The following is a 19,102-nucleotide window of genomic DNA, read 5'->3' on the forward strand; positions in this document are numbered from 1 at the left end:
CCAATTTATTACTGACCATCTTACCAGTGGTCTTGCAATATATTTCACATGTATCATTATTGCGCTGCCCCAATTCTGAACACACCCACTGTGTCTGACAATTGGTTATTGGTTGTTGTTCAGCTTATGTTTTATGATATTTTATATGTTTTATGTATTAATTCATTGTAATTGGAATGTATTTTATGTTGATGTTTTATTGTTGTACTATTGGGCTTGGTCCTCATGTAAGCCGCCCCGAGTCCAGGCAGGGAGATGGGGTGGGATATAAGAATAAAGTAGTAGTAGTAGTAGTAGTAGTAGTTGTTACTATGATTATTTTCTGAGTTCATGTTTGCTCTCTGTTTTCCTCCCACAGTGCTGTTTTCTTTGTAACCTACTTGATTTTGGCCTGCTGCTCTGGACCCAGGTAGGTTCACTATAGACGTTTACTAAGTTCATTATATAAAAGATCTGTGTTCTCCCCACAGCCTCTACACTACAACACTTTAGGAAGGAGTTAAAAACTTGGTTTTTCCAGCAGGCATTTGATAACATTTAGACAGTAACCAGAACTGATTTCCAATCACTTAGTATTTCATATCTACATTCTGCACATTCAGCTGGGCTGTTATATTGATTATATGGATTACATGGATCTTTTAACTGATTCTATTTTAATAAAGGTTGTTTTATCCAGTTTATATACCTTGTTTATATAATGTTATTATTGTTTGATGTTGATGTATTTTATTTTATGTATTATATATTTTATGTATGTGCTATTTTGTAAGCCGCTCCGAGTCCCTATGGGAGATGGTGGTGGGGTATAAATAAAGTAGTAGTAGTAGTAGTAGTTGTTGTTGTTGTTGTTGTTGTTGTTGTTGTTATGGAAGGTGATATTTTCATATCAGCACATCCTTTCCATCTGCTATCATTCCCTGTATTTATTTGTCTCTATTTCTTATTGGAATAACCTCACAAAGTGAGATTTTAACATGCCTGAAACTGAAACTTTTGAGATACTTCCATTTCAATATCACAGTTCACAAGATTGTTAAAATTATTTGTGTGCTTAAACATTTTATTTTGTATTGGGAATGGCAATCAAAGGTGCTTGTATTACATATTGCAATTTAAATTGAGCAGAATTGAATTTTCTGCTTTTCATTTGTTTCTCTATAAGACAACAAGACATCTGTTTTTGAAACTGAAGCTAACAATTTGAGCGCATGCACGCACAATGTTAGCTTTGCCAAGCATGAAAATAGCCTAGCATGGGTGCTGCCACCAGTTATATAAAAGTCATCACCTGTTCTCTTGCACACCAGCTGCCAAATTGTAAATTGAAATAATGTCTCCTGATCCCTCTCTCAGGATACTAACAGACAATTCAGGAAAGAGAGAGAAAGAGACAACCTCAGTCGATGGCCCAAACAGTTTGCATTGTGGGCCCTCAGCCTCATTTATGGCATCATGGCATAGTTAGGAATATGTTATTGGTACATGTTAGCTTAGAAAGGAGAGGGAGAACTTTTTTTCACCTGAACATGATCTTCTGTGTAGATATGATGGAGCATTTCAGTTTTTCTGTATCTCTAGGCAATCTTTTAATCACATTGGAAAGCTTTCCAACTGCTATCTGGCAATGGCTGTGGTGGCAGCTCCAGCCACAGCTTTTAAAAGGTGATAATGTTTACTTGCTGAATCCAGTTTGCATTGAGACACTGTCAAAAAGCCAGTCTAAAAGGTGTCTTAATCCTAATTCACACTGGCTCAGGAAGAGAAGCACTGATATTCTGATGTTGGAGCACGTTGTAAACTACAGTTACCTTGCAAAATTATTACATGCTGTTTGCCCCACTGCTCTAATGGCTGTGCTGTTCTCTAATTACCTTATTACGCAATATGACATTATGTAATTTTCCTTTTAGTGATTATGCTCTTTGGATAACAAAACTGACTTGGCTCCGTTTCGCTTAATTCACAGGAGGTACTTCCCATGGAACCTGATCCTCCTGACCATCTTTGTAAGTGGCACACCTGGCATAGAAACCCACGGCTAGTCAATGGGGACTGGATGGGAGTGATAGGATGGCGGTGCAGCTGGGACAAGAGCCACACATTTATTTGTTTATCTCTCACCTTTCTGGCATGTGTGGCTTACAAAGAAATAGAACCAATTCAAACTTGCAAGAAAGTCCTCCCAAACAAAGCAGTTTTCAAAGGCTATTCACAATTAATTTCTGAAAAAGTTTTCATATAGTTATTTTGTGCAGGATACAGCATTTTCTGAGTGGAAAAGAATATTGTAATGCAGAGATATTAATTCATATTCCGAAAATAAACTGAGTGTGTATTTCATGTGGAATGAATCCCCTATAACAGCATTTTCTGTGTAGAAAACATCATTTTCTGAACATGAATTAAAATTTCTGCAACAAAATAGTCTTTCCAGAGAGAAAATGCTGTTTCCTGCGCACAAAGTGCTGTTTTCTGTGCAAAACAACCACATGTGAATTTTGTGTCAAATATGTCCTGTACAAAAATGATTCTCATTAGCCCAGGAGTTTTTCCATTAGGATTTCTCAACACTCTGAAAACATGTTTTTTGACCATTTAAAAACATTTAAAAATATGTTCTCCTTCTCAATTTCTCTGCCTAATATGGACGTAAAGAATTCAGTTTTTCTTGACCATGTATGTCTTCTTGTCAATTTTGCCCGTTTCAGTGAGGGTGTTTATGTTCACGTAGGTAAACCCGATAGACTTGCCCTAAAGGAACATTTATGGAATTCACAAAAGACGTATATACAGTATTTACTCGAGTCTATTGCATACCTTTAAGAGTAAATTACATTACCAAAACTGAGGTGTGCATTTGATTTGTTGGTCTTATTCATGAGGCCTTTGAAACCAAGTTGGAGGCCAGCTTGAAACAACAAAGATTTTCCTCTGGAAGGCTTGCTCATATCAGTTCAGTGCCTGAATGTTTCCACCAATCAGACTTCTTTGGTCAGACAGGCCATGGAGGAACATCACTACATGTTACCACAGATTTAATCAAAGTGAACTTGGCTTTACTCTTCAATAACCGAACCAGTGCTGTCCAACTAATGGAGTGAACAGTGTTTGCAAATGTTGTCTTTATTGGTGAGAAATTGCATCCTAACACACTACAGGGTTTTGGATATTTTTCAAGAATTTTTCTTGGTGAAAAATTTGTTTATGGAAAAATCTTTGCATGGTATAGAAAAGTACAGTGATTCTGCACAAGGTGACTACACAAAATATAATAATTTTTTGTGCAAGGAAAAAATGTGCTAAGTATTTTAATGCAAACTGACCATTTCTCAAATAGCTCTGAAACACACAATCACACATTAAAAATGTACCCCAATCCTTATAATATGACCCAGCAGAGAAACTATTTTTAAACTTATTATATAGGAAAATAAGCAAGTTACACTTTATTTCAGTATATTTAGCTTATATTAGATGCCAGTGTTCTCAGAATGCATAGCAAAAAGGCCACAGAAGAGATCTCCTATTTTATCTGAGATGCACACAAAAAATGTGAATACCTGCAGGATGGAGAGTACTTACTTTTCATACAGGCTTTTCTGTTTGGTTTTCATTCTTTACTATATTGGGCATAGTGCCGTTTTATGACACTCTGTTTCTTTCATACCACATGCCTGTTTCTCAAAAGGAAGAACTTGAAGAGGAAGTGCAATTGTATAATTTCACATAAAGTATGTGGAAATTTACTGTTAAAGGCAATATACCTTCATATGACTAGCTTCTGTATATTGGATAAGGGCACATCTGCACAATACAGGAGCTGTAAGTCTCAATATAGAATACCAGTCTTTTATGATGATAGCATGCCTGAGGAACTCCTTTACCCTTGTTTTTACCTTTACCCTTGTTTTTACAACCTCGGGTAAATGTGAAAACAGGTTGTCTGTTAACTTGGCATCATAACCTGACCATGGAAGATTCAGACATAATTATAGTCAGCCCTCCACATTTCCTGGGGTGCAAGACTCGCATAAAAGTGAAAAATCACAACAAATAAAATTTCATTTTTTGTCCTGAGAGAACACCTCTCTATAAATTTCTAGGGCTTCCAGCACAACTCTATGGTCAACTTCTGCTTGAGACACAGTAAAAGACCTAGAGTGTCCTAGAGATGTATTCTTTTAGAAATCCCTTAGCCTTTCAATGTGACGACCAAGTTGCATCTCTGAAACTGAGCTGTGGTGAGGAGATTCCATTTTATTCTAGGCTTAAGGGCAATGCATGAGAGTGTGGGTTGCATATGAGGTGCAGAGGGTTAACTTTTCCATCTTATCTGAGACACATCTTGAAAGTGTCCACTGCATCACTGGGCGCTTCCATACAGTACCAAAATCCATGCCAGCCACTCAGAAGCTATTAAGCCACTCAGAACCCCCTCCTCCAGAATAACCGTTAAAAGTTAAAACAATTTACCAGGCAACCATTAAGGTGGTCCTTGCATCCTCCTGACACATAGAAATGATTTGCCAGGAGACCGAAGGGGCAAGGAGGAAAAATCACTCCTCGTCCTCCACCTCCCGGCATGTCATTTCTGTGTGCCAGGAGGATGCAAGGACAATCTTAATGGCAGCCTGGTACATTTTTTTAAGTTTTAAGGGTTGTTTTGGGGACCCGGGGGGAGAGGTTGGATGCCATCCTGGACCTTTGGGTTTCAGGAGCCCAAAAGGTTTGACATGGCAAATAGAGACTCACTCCGGGTAGATCTGGTTGATCCTCGAACTACCCAGAGGTGAGTCGCCACAGACCTAATACCTGATTAGACCTGGGCCTTTCAAGAAGACCAGGATCTAATAGGGTATTTAATTAATTCTAAATAACCAAGGTTATTCCGAATTTATTCGTTTTTACTGGGGGCGTCATTTGGATGCCCTGGTTGAAACCCTAGTAGACCAAGGGATATGGGCTTGTCTGGATGGGCCCAGAGGAAGGGACTAGGAAATTCACTTGGACCAGACCTAGCAAATGTTCCTCAGTGTGTTTCGTGTCTTAGCAACTGGATCCAGCACTTAAAGTAATTTTTTTTAATATCTCCATAGACGCTCTCCATGGGCTATATGACTGGGATGCTTGCCAGGTAGGTTACTGACAGGAGAAGCTTGAATGATTGCCACTCTGTCTATGTGTGTCAGAAAGGGGGGGATAATTCTTCAGTATTTATCTTTGGTAGGTCTTCACTGATCATTTCTCTTAATGTTAGAACTTGTTCCTCTTTTCTGTCTTTCTTTAGAGAAGAGAAAAGAGATCTGTCAAAATGCATGTGCAGTTGTGGAAGTTTGATATCAGTTTGATTGCCTTGGCTCCATCCTATTAAATCTTGAGATTTGTAGTTTGGTGAGATGTATAATTATTTCCTTGTCCCACAGAACAAGATCCATCATTAAGACCCATAGAATTCCCATGAGCCACAGAACTAAAGAATTCTAGATACCCCATCTACACCTATAAATTACATATTCCAGGATCACGTAGGACGGAAACATTTCAGTTAAAATACTGCCATAGTGCTATAATTAGGCACATCCTTAATGTATAGGCTCACTGAAACTTATGTTTCCTTATTCCCTCATTTTGTTTGCCTTTAACCTATCCAAAGACACCTACAAAGCTGTTTCCTCCAAAAAGGAATCCTTGTGGCATCAGTAAACATATTACTATCAAATAAAAGGAGTGATACTTTTTATTTTAAAAAATCCTCTTTTTCAGACCAATCCTGTTCTATCCCATGTAAAGGATAATACAAGGATAGATTAGTGTTGAAATCAACTGACATTATTGCTTAGGGTCTGTTATCATGTACCCACAGGGCACCCTATTCTTTAGTGAAGCCCAGAAAACCAATTTCCTGTTGCTAGCTCTCTGAAAAGATAAGACTCGAGAATGACCCCAGTGTTATCTGCATATTAAACTCCCATTCGTAATCCACAATAATGGCTGTTATCATACCATAAATGTCAAAAGAGTTAAGATTAATCCAATTTCAGATGAATTCAGAATATTACAGTAGGCTATACTTTATTATTCTGAATTTCTTTGATTCTAAGGACCCTTCTAAACTGCCATATAATCCAGATAATTGGGCGGGGAGGGAGGGGGAGTGAATTTCATGTAGTTTTGCTCAATAGAGAAACAGTTGAAACTATTATCCTAGAAGATAATAAAAGTAGTAAATATTTATACCCTCCAAAAGAGTTTTTTTTAAAAGCAGTGTTTCCAAGCTCTGCTTCTTTTGAATTCTCCCTGCGATCCAGGTTTTATACAACTCTGCCTCTGTTGATGCTATTTATAATCTCATGTATGAAAGCATCCTGGCTTTTCATTGTTCCATGTGTATCAGATGGCTCGCCAGTGGTGATGGTGGTGGTGGTAGGACAAAAATAAACAAGTGTAGCAGGCAGAGAAGCAAACAAAAGACATTGCTCATTCACTGAAACTGAACAGAGAACAGTTAATATGAATGACCTGGCAGCAACAAGCTTTTGCTGTTGTTGCAAAAGAAAGAACACAAAGGAAATGCATATATGGGCTGCAATTCATTTATTTGGAATTATAAAATTATGCAGATTTGTTTCTACACAAACATATTTAGGATCACGATATCTGAGCATGTCCTAGAAATCCACCATGGTATCGTGCTTTGAGTGCTGGACTAGATCTCCAGGGAAACCAGAGTAAAGATCTCTCCTTGGCCATAGAAATTCATTGTGTAATTGTGGGACATTCTCTTGGCAAAAGAGAAACAAAATGGGAAACCTGCTTTGAATATATATTGACAAGAAAACTTTGCAATTTAGAATCACCATAAATTGGAAATAATTGGAAGGCAGCAGTAGCAGCAATAATGACAGAGTATGATGCAAGCATCATAAGGCATTTTAAAAATTCCCATTCCCTATTCACAATTGAACTTTCTCCATTCATACAAATCCCGAAATTTAGAGTGTCAAAAATGTTTTTTAAAGAGTTGCAAATGCATTTATATACATTTCTCTAACCCATATGTCAATAGCTTCTGATTTGAATTTGTGTTATTGGTTCATTGATTACATGGTATGTATTCATTTGTACTCATTGGATGTCCAAAAGGTAGAACTGACTGTGCTTTCAGACTCACAACTATTATTAAGAAGGAAATGCTTTGCATTTTATTAACCATTTGGTTGGATCTCAGCCAGTACTTTTTGCCGCATGCTTATTGTGGGATTTTAAGGAAAGGCATGTATTTGCAGAGAACACAACTATGCAATAGAATACAGTGTGGGAGTGCTACTTTCAGAATTTCATTCCATTTCATTTAGACTCCCACCCAAATTATGTTCCAAACTGTCTATACCTAGCATACCTAGTTCTTTTCAGGCAGCTTGGTGATGTTCATGCCCTATACTGTATTTTAAGATTTATTTCCCTTACAATGTGTATGTGATGAGGAATGTGAGAGACAGAATACAGCAAGGCAGAAGCTTTGATCCAGTCAACTGCCACTCCAGTCAGCTTCTGCACATGAAATGGAGGGGCACCATCTTGTCTTTTGTCTCAAATAGCAAAATGTCTTCAGCAGGTCTTAAGGAAGGGTGGAAAGTGTTCAGCTCTCTATGGAGGCTGGTTAGAAAATAGGCAGGGAGAGATGGTGCTGCCATTCTCTTACATGCTGTGCATAGGAGCAGCCATTAGATATTTAACCTCGCAATTACACATCTTTGGTTGTCTAAAACATATCATTTGGACATTAATGTCCTCTTGAGCAGACATTCCTGAATTCTCTCTTTGTACTTGGCACTGTGATAGAAATAAATCGATTTCATTTCATTTTATCTCATGCAGCTACTATGACACCAAGTCCATCCTCCTCTGCCTGATGATCACAGCATTGGTGTGCATCTCTGTCACCATATTCAGCTTCCAGACCAAGGTGAGTGTATATTAGCCTTGCACAATCCTAGTAAACCACAATCCGTTTTGATTTCCTGGATTTCGGTGGGGGTCCTGATCTGTTTTTCGAGAGCCTCCTGAATTCAGATAACATAAATCCATTTTCATTCCAGGAAGCCGAAAGATTTGTTTTCTATCCAGCCCATTAGTGACAATGGGGGGGGGGGGGGCTTTCCAGGCTCCCATTCCCGTCATTTTAGGCATCATTTGTCCTTATATCCTTCATTAAGAACTGGATTAAAAGCATCAGAGTTAAGATACCACCCTTTCTGTGATTCTTTCCCTTCTGTCTGTAGAGGACACCTGGTTTAAAGAAAGGGCCTAAGAAACATCAATTCATGGGATCCTTTCCCTTCAGTCTGTACAGTAGACTGGGGTTTAAAGAAAGGGCTTAAGAAACCTTGCTTCCTGAGATCCTTTCCGTTTGGTCTGTAGAATAGACCAGGATTTAAAGAAAGGGCTTAAGAAACCTTGCTTCTTGCGATTCACAGATTCCACAATCCAAGAAGCAAACCTTGATTTTGCTATTTTATATAAGGGATGACATTTTATTACACCATTGTATATAATGAGAACTGAGCATTCAGATTGTAGTATCCACAGGGGGTCCGGAACCCATTTGAATTAACATGAAATTCCTAGAAACATGAGAAAAATGTGAAATTGTGACATAACATTGTTTCCAAGTAAAATTATTAATGCTGTTGGATGTTCAATAATAACTTTTTCTAGCACTCTCTCAAGAGATGTCCATGTAGAGTATTGAGCAAATGTGGATGACGTAGGAGGCATATATACGTTTATGATGACCACGATAGGGGGGATGGTTTTACTCTTTTGTAATGGGCTCATGGTTGAAAATTTTACTGCAAGAATATTTGTCTGCTCCAGGAGATCTTTAAAAATAATTTATTCTCCTGCCCAGCCTAGTTCGCCCTTCACCAAAAGTGCTAGGCCTCCACTTGGTCTACCATATTTAGTGATTTTAAATGCAGGGTTTCTCCATCCTACAAAACCAGGAATTTGGATTGGTTGGTCTGAAGCAAGGAGCCAGGTTTCCCGCAGGGCCACAATTGACATAACATTGTTAAAATGAAATTTCTTGGTAACTCGATATATGCTTTGCCTTCCTATATGCATCTCATTTCCCAACAAAGTTTTCTATACAGAGATGTTTGATGCAAGTGTTGCTGTGAGCCAGGTCCCATTTTGGAAAGTTCTGAGCATAAATTCACAGTTTGAATCAATGCGAGCACTAGTGTTGAAGTGCATAATGAGGTTTACAGTATTGTTGCTGTTGTCATAGCTGACAGGTATTTTAGGCAAAATAGCCGGAGGACCTTGAATTGTTACTCCTAATCGAAAGTTATTTATTTATTTCGTGTCAAAAGCATTTCACGACAAATACATTTCATCCAATGCTTTTGGGTTTGGAAAGATCGGCCGCTTACAAGAAACGTTGCCCAGGGGACGCCCGACTGAATTTACTCAATCTTCGGGGAGGCTCTTTCCGTGTCCCCCAATCGAAAGTTAAAGCTGAATGTGGCAGTGTGTGCCTGAAAAGGTATGCATTCAAGGAAATCATGAAGTAGGGTACAATGGAAGAATGGGTTCACAAATGTATAGCAAATTAAATAACACATTTCTAACAAAAGTCATATTTATGTACTGTGTAAACACTTTGTACATCCTATATGATGTGTTGAAGATTTATCTCCCTGGTATACATTGACATAATTATGATCTGTTTTTCCCCTCCACAGTATGACTTCACCACTTGCCAGGGGGTCCTCTTTGTGATGGCGATGGTACTATTCTTTAGTGGGATTATCCTGGCTGTTATGCTTCCATTCAAATATGTAAGAACCTTATTTTATTTCTGCCAATAGAACCATCACTTGTACATCAGCGATATGGCGGGGAGGGGATGATGTGTACCACTTTGGCCGCAATCCACTAGACTTATGAACCCTGGCCCCAAAGAGCACATCTTTCTATCTTCTGCTCTCCTGCAGTCCCTCAGTCATGGTTTAGCCCTCACAACCTAGCCCTCAAAACATAACTAGGTTAACTATGGAAAGTTGTTTGGAGAGCAAAGGCACCTCTACAACACCAGAGAAGATTTCCTCGTCCCTGGTTACTGGCCAATTTTACCTTGATGAAAGATGTAAGCCAGGATCCAACTTCTGTTAGATTTAGTTGCTTCTGCCATAATCAGTGATTCCTACTTCTTGATGTAGGGGGCTGGTATTTTCCCCAATGTTGTGGGAATGTGGCCTGGGAATAACGTGATACTCATGCCTGTTGGCTATAACTATTCTTTAGTTCCCAAGAAACTCTCCAGAGATCAGCAGCTGATAACGTGTGATACCAGGCCATAGACTAGTACTCTGAGCAGAACTCATCTTGCTTAGACCAGTGTTTATGCTAGTTCAGCTTTTCTGAAAAGGACACATGTATGACAAAATCTGTTTCTCCAGTCCTCCAGACACTCAAGCAGATCATTTCAACATCTCTTATTTGTGCCATGGGAGCCGCGGTGGTGAAATGGGTTAAACCCTTGTGCCAGCTGAACTGCTGACCTGAAAGTTGGCGGTTCGAATCCACGAGATGGGGTGAGCTCCCATCTGTCAGCCCTAGTTTCCCATGTGGGGACATGAGAGAAGCCTCCCAGGAGGATGGTAACACATCCAGGCAATGTCTGTGTAGATGCCCTATTCTCTCACACCAGAAGTGACTTGCAGTAATTCTTAATTCAGTTCTGACACGATAAAAAAGTTGTCCCAATTATTATTTTAAACTCAAAGAAAGGATTGAACCAAAGACCAAAATGTTCTTCTTAGGCAAGGAAAAGATTTTAGTCAATAGCAGAACTAAGCTTCCCAACCAAATGTGAATGCCAAGGAAACAACCCAAATCCATGTGTTTATGAAGAGTTAGGGCAGGATGACAAACAAGTCAAACTAAATGTTCCCTGTTCTGTCCTCCAGTATCTAGTGGTTTGACTGATAGACTTCAGAATGCAAACTCTCTAGCGCAGAAGGAAGACTGAGAGATTCCCAACATCTTTCCTCTCTTTCCAGTTTTTTGATCTCTCTAATCAGGAGATTAATGATTCAATGGATCAATACACAGAAGCCAGTGCCAACCTCTCCAGGTAAAGAAGAGAGAAGAAAGGTGTGTCTACACTGTAGAATTAATACTCTTTGACACCACTTTAACTGCCATGGCTCAATGCTATGGAATCATGGGAGCTGTGCTTTCCTCTGGCAAAGACTACTGTTACCAAACTGCAGCTCCCAGAATTCCATAGTATTGAGCTCTGGCAGTTAAAGTGGTGTCAATATGTATTATTTCTACAGTGTAGATGTACCCTAACATGTGGAAACAGAAGCAAAAGACATTAAGAGAAGGATTAAAAAGCTATAAGGTGAGCATAGTTAGAAAAGAACATAGAGAGAATAATTGAGCGTGATGGAAGCTTTTCCCCAACTTGGTGCCCTTCAAATATATTAGATTAAGAGGCGCTATATTCCTAGATAGGATAACTATGGAAGAATGGGAGTTGCAGCCAAAACTCATTTGGAGAGAGAGACTGCCCTACATTTATAACAGCTGTTTCTTCTTCCTTTTTTCAGTTATCAGTACCATACTCAGGCCTAGTCAGCAGACACAACCAATGTAGGGAGTGGTTCAGATGGATCATACATCTGAGCACCTTCCAAATTAGGATGATGGGGAAACACATGTACAGGAATCCAAATATGTCATTGAGAAGGCAATCCTTCTCCTCAATGGCCAGTTTCTTACATTTCCAGGATGATTTTGCAACCTTAGTCATGTAATCCACTTTTTATGAGTGAAATAAGCAAGAACGAGTTTTGCTACTTGAATTATGTTGGCCCTCTGACCCCAAAATACCCCGATAATAAACACCAAACATAAGTCACATATTGCCCTTGCAATTGTTTTCCCCTTAAGAGTGTAGTAACAATCAAACTAGATAGTTATTCAACATCTGACCCAGGTGAATATGTGCTCCCATTCCCCTATGCCCGGCCCAATAATGCACAAACAAGATGTTATCAAGTTATGTATGAAATGTATAACAAACTCTGTTCATACCTTTATCTTAAATATTAACAGAGACAAGAAGGGAGGGGGAAGAGTAGTTATGCCTCAATTTCTGAAGTAGCCTTGCCTGAGAGGAATTGGCTTGTCTTCCTTATTGTTATTGTTGCTGTTTTGGTTGTGTGCCTTCAAGTTATTTCTGATTTATGGCAAACTACCATAGGTTTTTTCCACCACAATTTGTTTGGTCTTTTGGGTTGTCATTGTTTTTCTCCAAGGCTAAGAAGATGTGGCTTGCCCAAGGTCACCCAGTGAGTTTCCATGGTCAAATAGGGATTTGAACCCTAGTTTCCAGAGTCATAAAATTGATTTACACTTCCATATAATCCAATTTCAGAATGCAGATTAACCACATTAAACTGGATTATATGGCAGTGTGGACTCATATAATCCAGTTCAATACAGTCAATCTGCATTCTGAAACTGGATTATATGGCAATGTAGTTCCAGCCAAAGTCAGATACTCAACCACTGCACCACTCTGGTTCTCAGGTCTCTGTCAATATGTTGCTCTGTTACTATGTGTGTCCTGGGTGGCTGGGGGGGGGGGGGGGAAGGGAGGGAGAGGATAGGTGTCAGAGAAGTGCTTTGGTTGAGGTTTCTGAAGGGTTCTCCCTAAATGGCAAATCTCGGGATTCCATAGGATGCTGCCGTGGCAATTCAAAGTGAAATCATAGTACCATAACTATGTAACACGAAAAGTCCCTTCATTGCCTATTTCATTCTTTTAGTGCATTGAATTTTTTTTGTAGTTTAGGCAATATTGATTTTGGGTTCAGCAGATATATATTCCTTTTTTTCCAAACAGGTGAACATTTGTTGTTCTTTGTGGAATTCAGTAATTCTGTCCTTCTGTTTTATTGAGGATCCTATCATATGTCTTCCCATATAGGTGCCATGGCTCCATGCTGTTTATGCTGTGCTGGGAGCTATTGTATTCACTATGGTAAGTATACTTAAACTCACATTTACAGCTTATCCTGATGAACAGGAAGAATTCATAAAATATTAGCATCTCCACTGTAGACTCCGCAGTTGGCACTAGCAGTGGACCTGATCCATTATTTTTGCTGTTTGAGACAAAAATGTCCTCTTCCCATTCCATCTACAAAAGCAGAACAACAGTGGCAGTTGTATCTTACTTCATTGATGGCATCTAAAGGCAGGAGGCTACCTTGGGGTGAAGGGAATGCCCATCTTTAATACCTTGCTGCTACTTCCTGCAATCTGCTACTTAAAATGACTCCCTCCTTCAGCCAAATGGCAAGCTGGCCCCTGAGTTGCAAGACTTTTTGTATTTCATGGATTGGTAGTTGTGCAGTCCAGCGTGAAAGATTTGTGTTTCCATTTGATCTTCATGTTTAGATTCATTCTAAGTAACAATGGCAAACTCTGCAGTTCCCAGCAGACTGGGCAAATCACATTATTCTCTCTCCAAAGTTGGAATAACCAGGGTGTCAATACTGAATATGGAAGATTGAACTAATCTTCCTTCCTTCCGTCCTTCCTTCCTTCCTTCCTTCCTTCCTTCCTTCCTTCCCCTAAACCAAGAGTGTAGTTGTGAGGTAGAGAAAGTGAGAAATCAAAATGATGGCATGGTCCCCAAATGATAATTCTGCACACTCAAATATGATTTTTTAAATTTGTTGCCAAATTTCTAGTATTTTGGAGGATAAGATGGTTGAAAATCCTTTATACTTAGAACATGTATATTTGTTGTACAGCACACCCTTGTTATCCAACAGGGTTTGGTTCCAGAACCCCAGTGGAGTTAAAAATCCATGGATACTTAAGTTCTATTATATATATAGTAATGATGTAGTAATATGTAATGATATGAAATTATAAAATCAAAGTTTGGCATTTGCATTCCTTCGTTAATTTTGCTTGCCCAGTGACATCTTTGGATGTCACTGAGACAAATGCTAGTTTTTTTTTCATTCCTAACCTTGAAATAATTACTTTGCTGCTATAATGGACTCCAAAAACTATGTTGTTCATTGTGGTTGTTGTGTGTTTTCCGGGCTGTATGGCCATGTTCCAGAAGTATTCTCTCCTGACGTTTTGCCCACATCTATGGCAGACATCTTCAGAGGTTGTGAGGTGCCTGCCATAGATGTGGGTGAAACGTCAGGAGAGAATACTTCTGGAACATGACCATACAGCCCAGAAAACACACAACAATCCTGTGATTCTGGCCATGAAAGCCTTCGACAACACATATGTTGTTCATTTTTTAATCCCCATATTAGAATATAATTTAAGGATCATGTGCATGTGTAAAAGTATTTTCTTAAAATTAAAACTAGATCACTACAAATCATTACTTCCAACCAAAAAGAAACCACTACAGGGCACAGTGATTTACCATGCCTCAAAGAGCATTTTAGAAATGTACATTACTGACATCCATCTGAAATAATCAGTGTTTTCCTAAAAAGAGGTTGTGGTGTTCATAACTCTCATCTACCCATTTTAATTTGATTATTTACTCGTATGTTTGTTTATTTATCACCCAGCCCAGTCTCAGTGTTAAATCTGAAGACAAAGGGCAAATAGAGGCTGAGGCTGCAAATTTTCCATTGGCTATGTTGCATGGAAAAATTCAAGTTCTTTGCTCTACTCATCTCTAAATTCATGAACGTGAAGTTGTCAGCCTCCCAAAGAGCCATAAAACTAAATTTATGCCTTTATAGTGACAGATAATTCAATGACCTAGTTTTAGTGTAGAGCTGGTCACAGCAATAACCCTATTTCATTTGTTATTGAGCATGTTGAGTCCACATGGGAGTAGAAAAATATATCACACCAGTTTCAGTTTCTAGATCCATCACTGTCCTGCAATTTGAACATGCTTCATGTCATTTGGGACTCTGACTTTGAGGGCGGGGGGGGGGGGGGAGGATTGTATAGGAAAGTTCTTCTGTTCAGTTTCATTGCTTTCCATGAGAACAGGACTAGCTTTCTCCCTTCTTGGCATTTCAAAGAGGTGTGTTTAATCACGTGATATGGGAATATGAGAGAGTAAAGGTATACTTGAGAATGATTGAAGGAGAAATTAATAGAATGTTAAATCTTCAAATAATATTGAGGGATTGGTGAGAGCAGAAGAAAATAAGGAGCTCTATAAAAATCAAAAAGAAATGAAGAAAGAATTGGGAAAAATTGATAAGGAGATAAAAGCAATTAAAACTCAACAGGAAATCACAGAAATAAAAGAAAAAGAGTCACAGTTAAGACTGCGCAATGTCCAGGAAATAGAAAATGAAAATACCAGAGAAATATGTGTTGAAATAATAGCTGAAATAATTAAAAAGACAAAGGATGAGACAGAAAATGAAATAGAGAGAGCATATTCTAAACATTCAAAAAAATATAGCACACCAAGAGACATTGTGGTTTTTTTCAGTAAGAAGAGGACAAGGGACGAAATTTTAACTTATAACTCTAGAATACCAACCGTATACAAAGGGGGAAAAATAGCAATTCTGAAAGAATTCCCAATGTCAGTTTTGGACAGGAGGCGGAAATATTATTTTTTAACCGATGAACTGAGAAAAAGGAATATCAGATTCAGATGGGAAAGATTAGAGGGGCTAATGCTAACATGTGAAGGAAACAGGAAATGGATTACAAATGAGCAAAGTGCAAAAATCTTTTTTGAGAAATATCTGAAAAAAGACAACAAGGAGAATAGGAAGGAAGAGAGGAAAGAAGAAAGCCAAGGGCAAGGAAAGAGTGAGGATGAAGAAAGGAATGAGCAGCCCCGGAGTGATAAGGACGAATTGGGGAGAATTAAAAAAAGATTCAGAGAAAAATCACCGGAGGATATCATAAATTTGTTAGCTTCATACAAGGACGCAAAGGAGGGAGGAGTAGAAACTAATCAAGATGATGATGGTACAAAAGCTTAAAATATATTCTAACAATGTGAACGGTTTTAATTCACCGAATAAAAGAAAGAAAATCTGGCATCACATAAAAAAGAATAATTATAACATTATTTGTTTACAAGAAACTCATATTACACAAAGGCACGTGGCACATTTAACGCAAAATAGCTTAGGCAAAACATATTTTGCCTCAGGCCCGGAAAAAAAAGGGGGGTTGTAACATATATAAGCGATAAGTTCTCATCGAATATGGTGTTCAAAGATCAGGAAGGGAGAATTTTAGGTACAATGATCAAAATAGGGAATAGACGAATACTAGTATGTAACATATACGCGCCGAACGGTTGCAAAACAGAATTCGTTAACAATTTACATCAAAAGATTCTAGAGCAAGAGTATGAAGACCTAATATTGTTGGGAGATTTCAACGGGGTCTTGGATGTTGACATAGACAAATCAAATCAGAAGGGGACAGGTGGAAAGATGGGACACGGAAAATTACCGACAAGTTTCATACGGTTGAAGGAGGATTTAGGATTATTAGACATCTGGAGGCACAGATACGGTAGGGAAAGGGATTATACGTTCCTCTCACATAGACACTCGACCTGGTCGCGGATCGATATGATCTGGGGGACAAAATTGATAACATCACAAGCAACTGTCATTAAGATCTTACCTAGGCTGTATTCCGATCACGCACCTATGGAAATTTTAATAGAGAATGAAAAGAACACAAGCAGAGAATACAGATGGAGGCTTAATGATTTGTTGATAAAAGATCCTTCAGAACAAGAGAGATACAGGGGAATACTGAGGGAATATTTCCAACTAAATAGAGAAGAAGATACGGACATAGCCTCCATATGGGAGGCGAGTAAAGCGTATATAAGAGGACATTTTATTCAACACAGTATAAGAAAAAACAAAGACAAAAGAGTAAAACAGAAGAAACTAACCGATATGGTAGCAAGCTTAGAAGAAAAATTAAAGATAAACTCAAAAGATAAAGAGGTTATTTTTAAATTGGATGCTCTAAAAAGATGTGTAGACGAACAAAACTTGGAAGAAATGGGAAAGAAATTGACATACGTAAGACAACAAAACTTTGAGAACGCAAACAAGGTAGGAAAATGGTTAGCGTGGAGGGTGAACAAAAGAAAACAGTCACAATGCATTGATAAAATTCAAGAGGAAGATATCACATACTTCGATAGGAAAGGAATAGAAAATCAATTTGTGAATTACTACAAGAATCTATATTCAGAAGACAATATCCCAAAGGAGAGGGTAGTTCAATATTTAGGAGAGCAAGATATAAAAAAAACTAACAGAAACTCAAAGAGAAATCTTAAACAAAAAAATAGAAATAGAAGAAATAGAGAGGGCAATAAAAAGATTAAAAGCTAATAAAGCACCAGGCCCGGATGGCCTAACAACTGCATATTATAAAACTTTTCAAGACATGTTAAGCATACCTTTACAAAAGGTTATGAACAGAATTTTAGAAGGAGAAAAGGTCCCACAAACATGGGAGAATGCCAATATAGTACTAATACCGAAAAAAAACACTGACAATGCTAAAGTCTCAAATTACAGACCAATCTCTTTGTTAAATGTAGATTACAAAATTTTTACTAGCGTCTTAGCAGAAAGGTTAAAAAAGGTATTGGCTGAGAGAATCAACGAAGACCAATGTGGCTTCCTACCTGGAAGACAACAAAAAGAAAACATAAGAATTTTATTGAATGCAATTGAGTATTACGAAAAGAACAGACAAAAAGAAATAGCCTTCCTATTCCTAGATGCTGAAAAAGCATTTGACAGTGTAAACTGGTTCTGCATGTTTGAAATTCTATCCGAAATGGATATAGGACACTACTTTCAAAATGCAATAAGAAACATCTACACCAAACAAAGGGCAAGAATTATTATAAATGGGCAGTTGTCGGACACTTTAGAAATAAAGAAAGGGACAAGGCAGGGGTGTCCCCTCTCACCTTTATTATTTATATTAACATTAGATATACTGATGGAAACAATAAGGAAAAACAGAGAGTTGAAAGGACTAAGCACTAAAAATAATAGTTATAAGACTCGCGCATACGCGGATGACATTGTCTGCATCATAGAGGAACCTACAGACAAGATTAAAAGGTGGCTCGACGTAATTGAGAAGTTTGGGGAGATAGCAGGTATAAAGATAAACAGGGGTAAAACCAAAATTCTGACGAAAAACATCTCACAATCACATAAAGAAGAGCTACAACAGAAAACAGGAATTGAGATAGTAAAAAAAGTCAAATATTTAGGGATTGAACTAACAGCAAGTAATGTTCAATTACAAAAAAATAATTATAGCAAAAAATGGAAGGAACTGAAAAAGAAAATGGCAAGATGGGATGCTCTACATCTTTCTCTATTAGGAAAAATAGCTGTTATAAAAATGAAGATTCTAGCAGAAATGCTATTCCTATTTAGGAACCTACCCATTCTAAATAACAAACTTTTTTTGAAGGAATGGCAGAGAGAGATTAATAAATTCATCTGGGGAAGAAAGCGAGCGAGGATAAAGTTTCAATATATGAGAGATGACATCCGGAGAGGAGGGTTGGGCGTTCCCGACATTCAGCTGTATTACGACGCTGCTGCATTGGAATGGGTAAAAGAGTGGGCTAACTTACGGAAGGCTAGGATATTGGCACTAGAAGGTCAGGACTTAAACAAAGGATGGCATGCATACTTATGGAAAAGAAAAGGCCACAAAGAGAGAAATTTTAACAACCATTATCTGAGGAAAGCATTATTAGCAACATGGGAGAAATATAAACACAGATTTTATAGGAAAACACCATTATGGCTCTCTCCCTTAGAGTCAGAACATATGAGAGAGATCCCTAGGGAAAGATGGCTAACCTACAAACAAATGGTGAAAATAGACAATCAGGGATCAGTGTTAAAATCATACGAGGAGATCAAACAAATAGAACCATCTATAACCTGGCTAAACTTTTGGCAGATCAGGGAAGGTTTTAAAATAGATAGTCAAATAGGATTTGAAAGGAACGAAACAGTATGGGACAAGATTT

At 38.2% G+C, this 19,102-nt stretch overlaps 1 protein-coding gene across 1 annotated transcript in view; it reads left to right on the forward strand.

Annotated features, from left to right (window-relative positions):
* faim2 (Fas apoptotic inhibitory molecule 2) overlaps positions 1 to 19,102 on the forward strand; it is a 47,007-nt gene that overhangs the window by 23,458 nt on the left and 4,447 nt on the right. Inside the window, exons 6-11 of the mRNA XM_003216977.4 lie at positions 359 to 409; positions 1,970 to 2,009; positions 5,100 to 5,137; positions 7,882 to 7,969; positions 9,753 to 9,848; positions 13,013 to 13,066. Coding sequence (XP_003217025.1) covers positions 359 to 409; positions 1,970 to 2,009; positions 5,100 to 5,137; positions 7,882 to 7,969; positions 9,753 to 9,848; positions 13,013 to 13,066 — 367 coding nt within the window. The remainder of the gene's footprint in view (positions 1 to 358; positions 410 to 1,969; positions 2,010 to 5,099; positions 5,138 to 7,881; positions 7,970 to 9,752; positions 9,849 to 13,012; positions 13,067 to 19,102) is intronic.

This window comes from Anolis carolinensis, chromosome 2 (assembly GCF_035594765.1).
Source record: "Anolis carolinensis isolate JA03-04 chromosome 2, rAnoCar3.1.pri, whole genome shotgun sequence".
Classification (NCBI taxonomy): domain Eukaryota; kingdom Metazoa; phylum Chordata; class Lepidosauria; order Squamata; family Dactyloidae; genus Anolis; species Anolis carolinensis.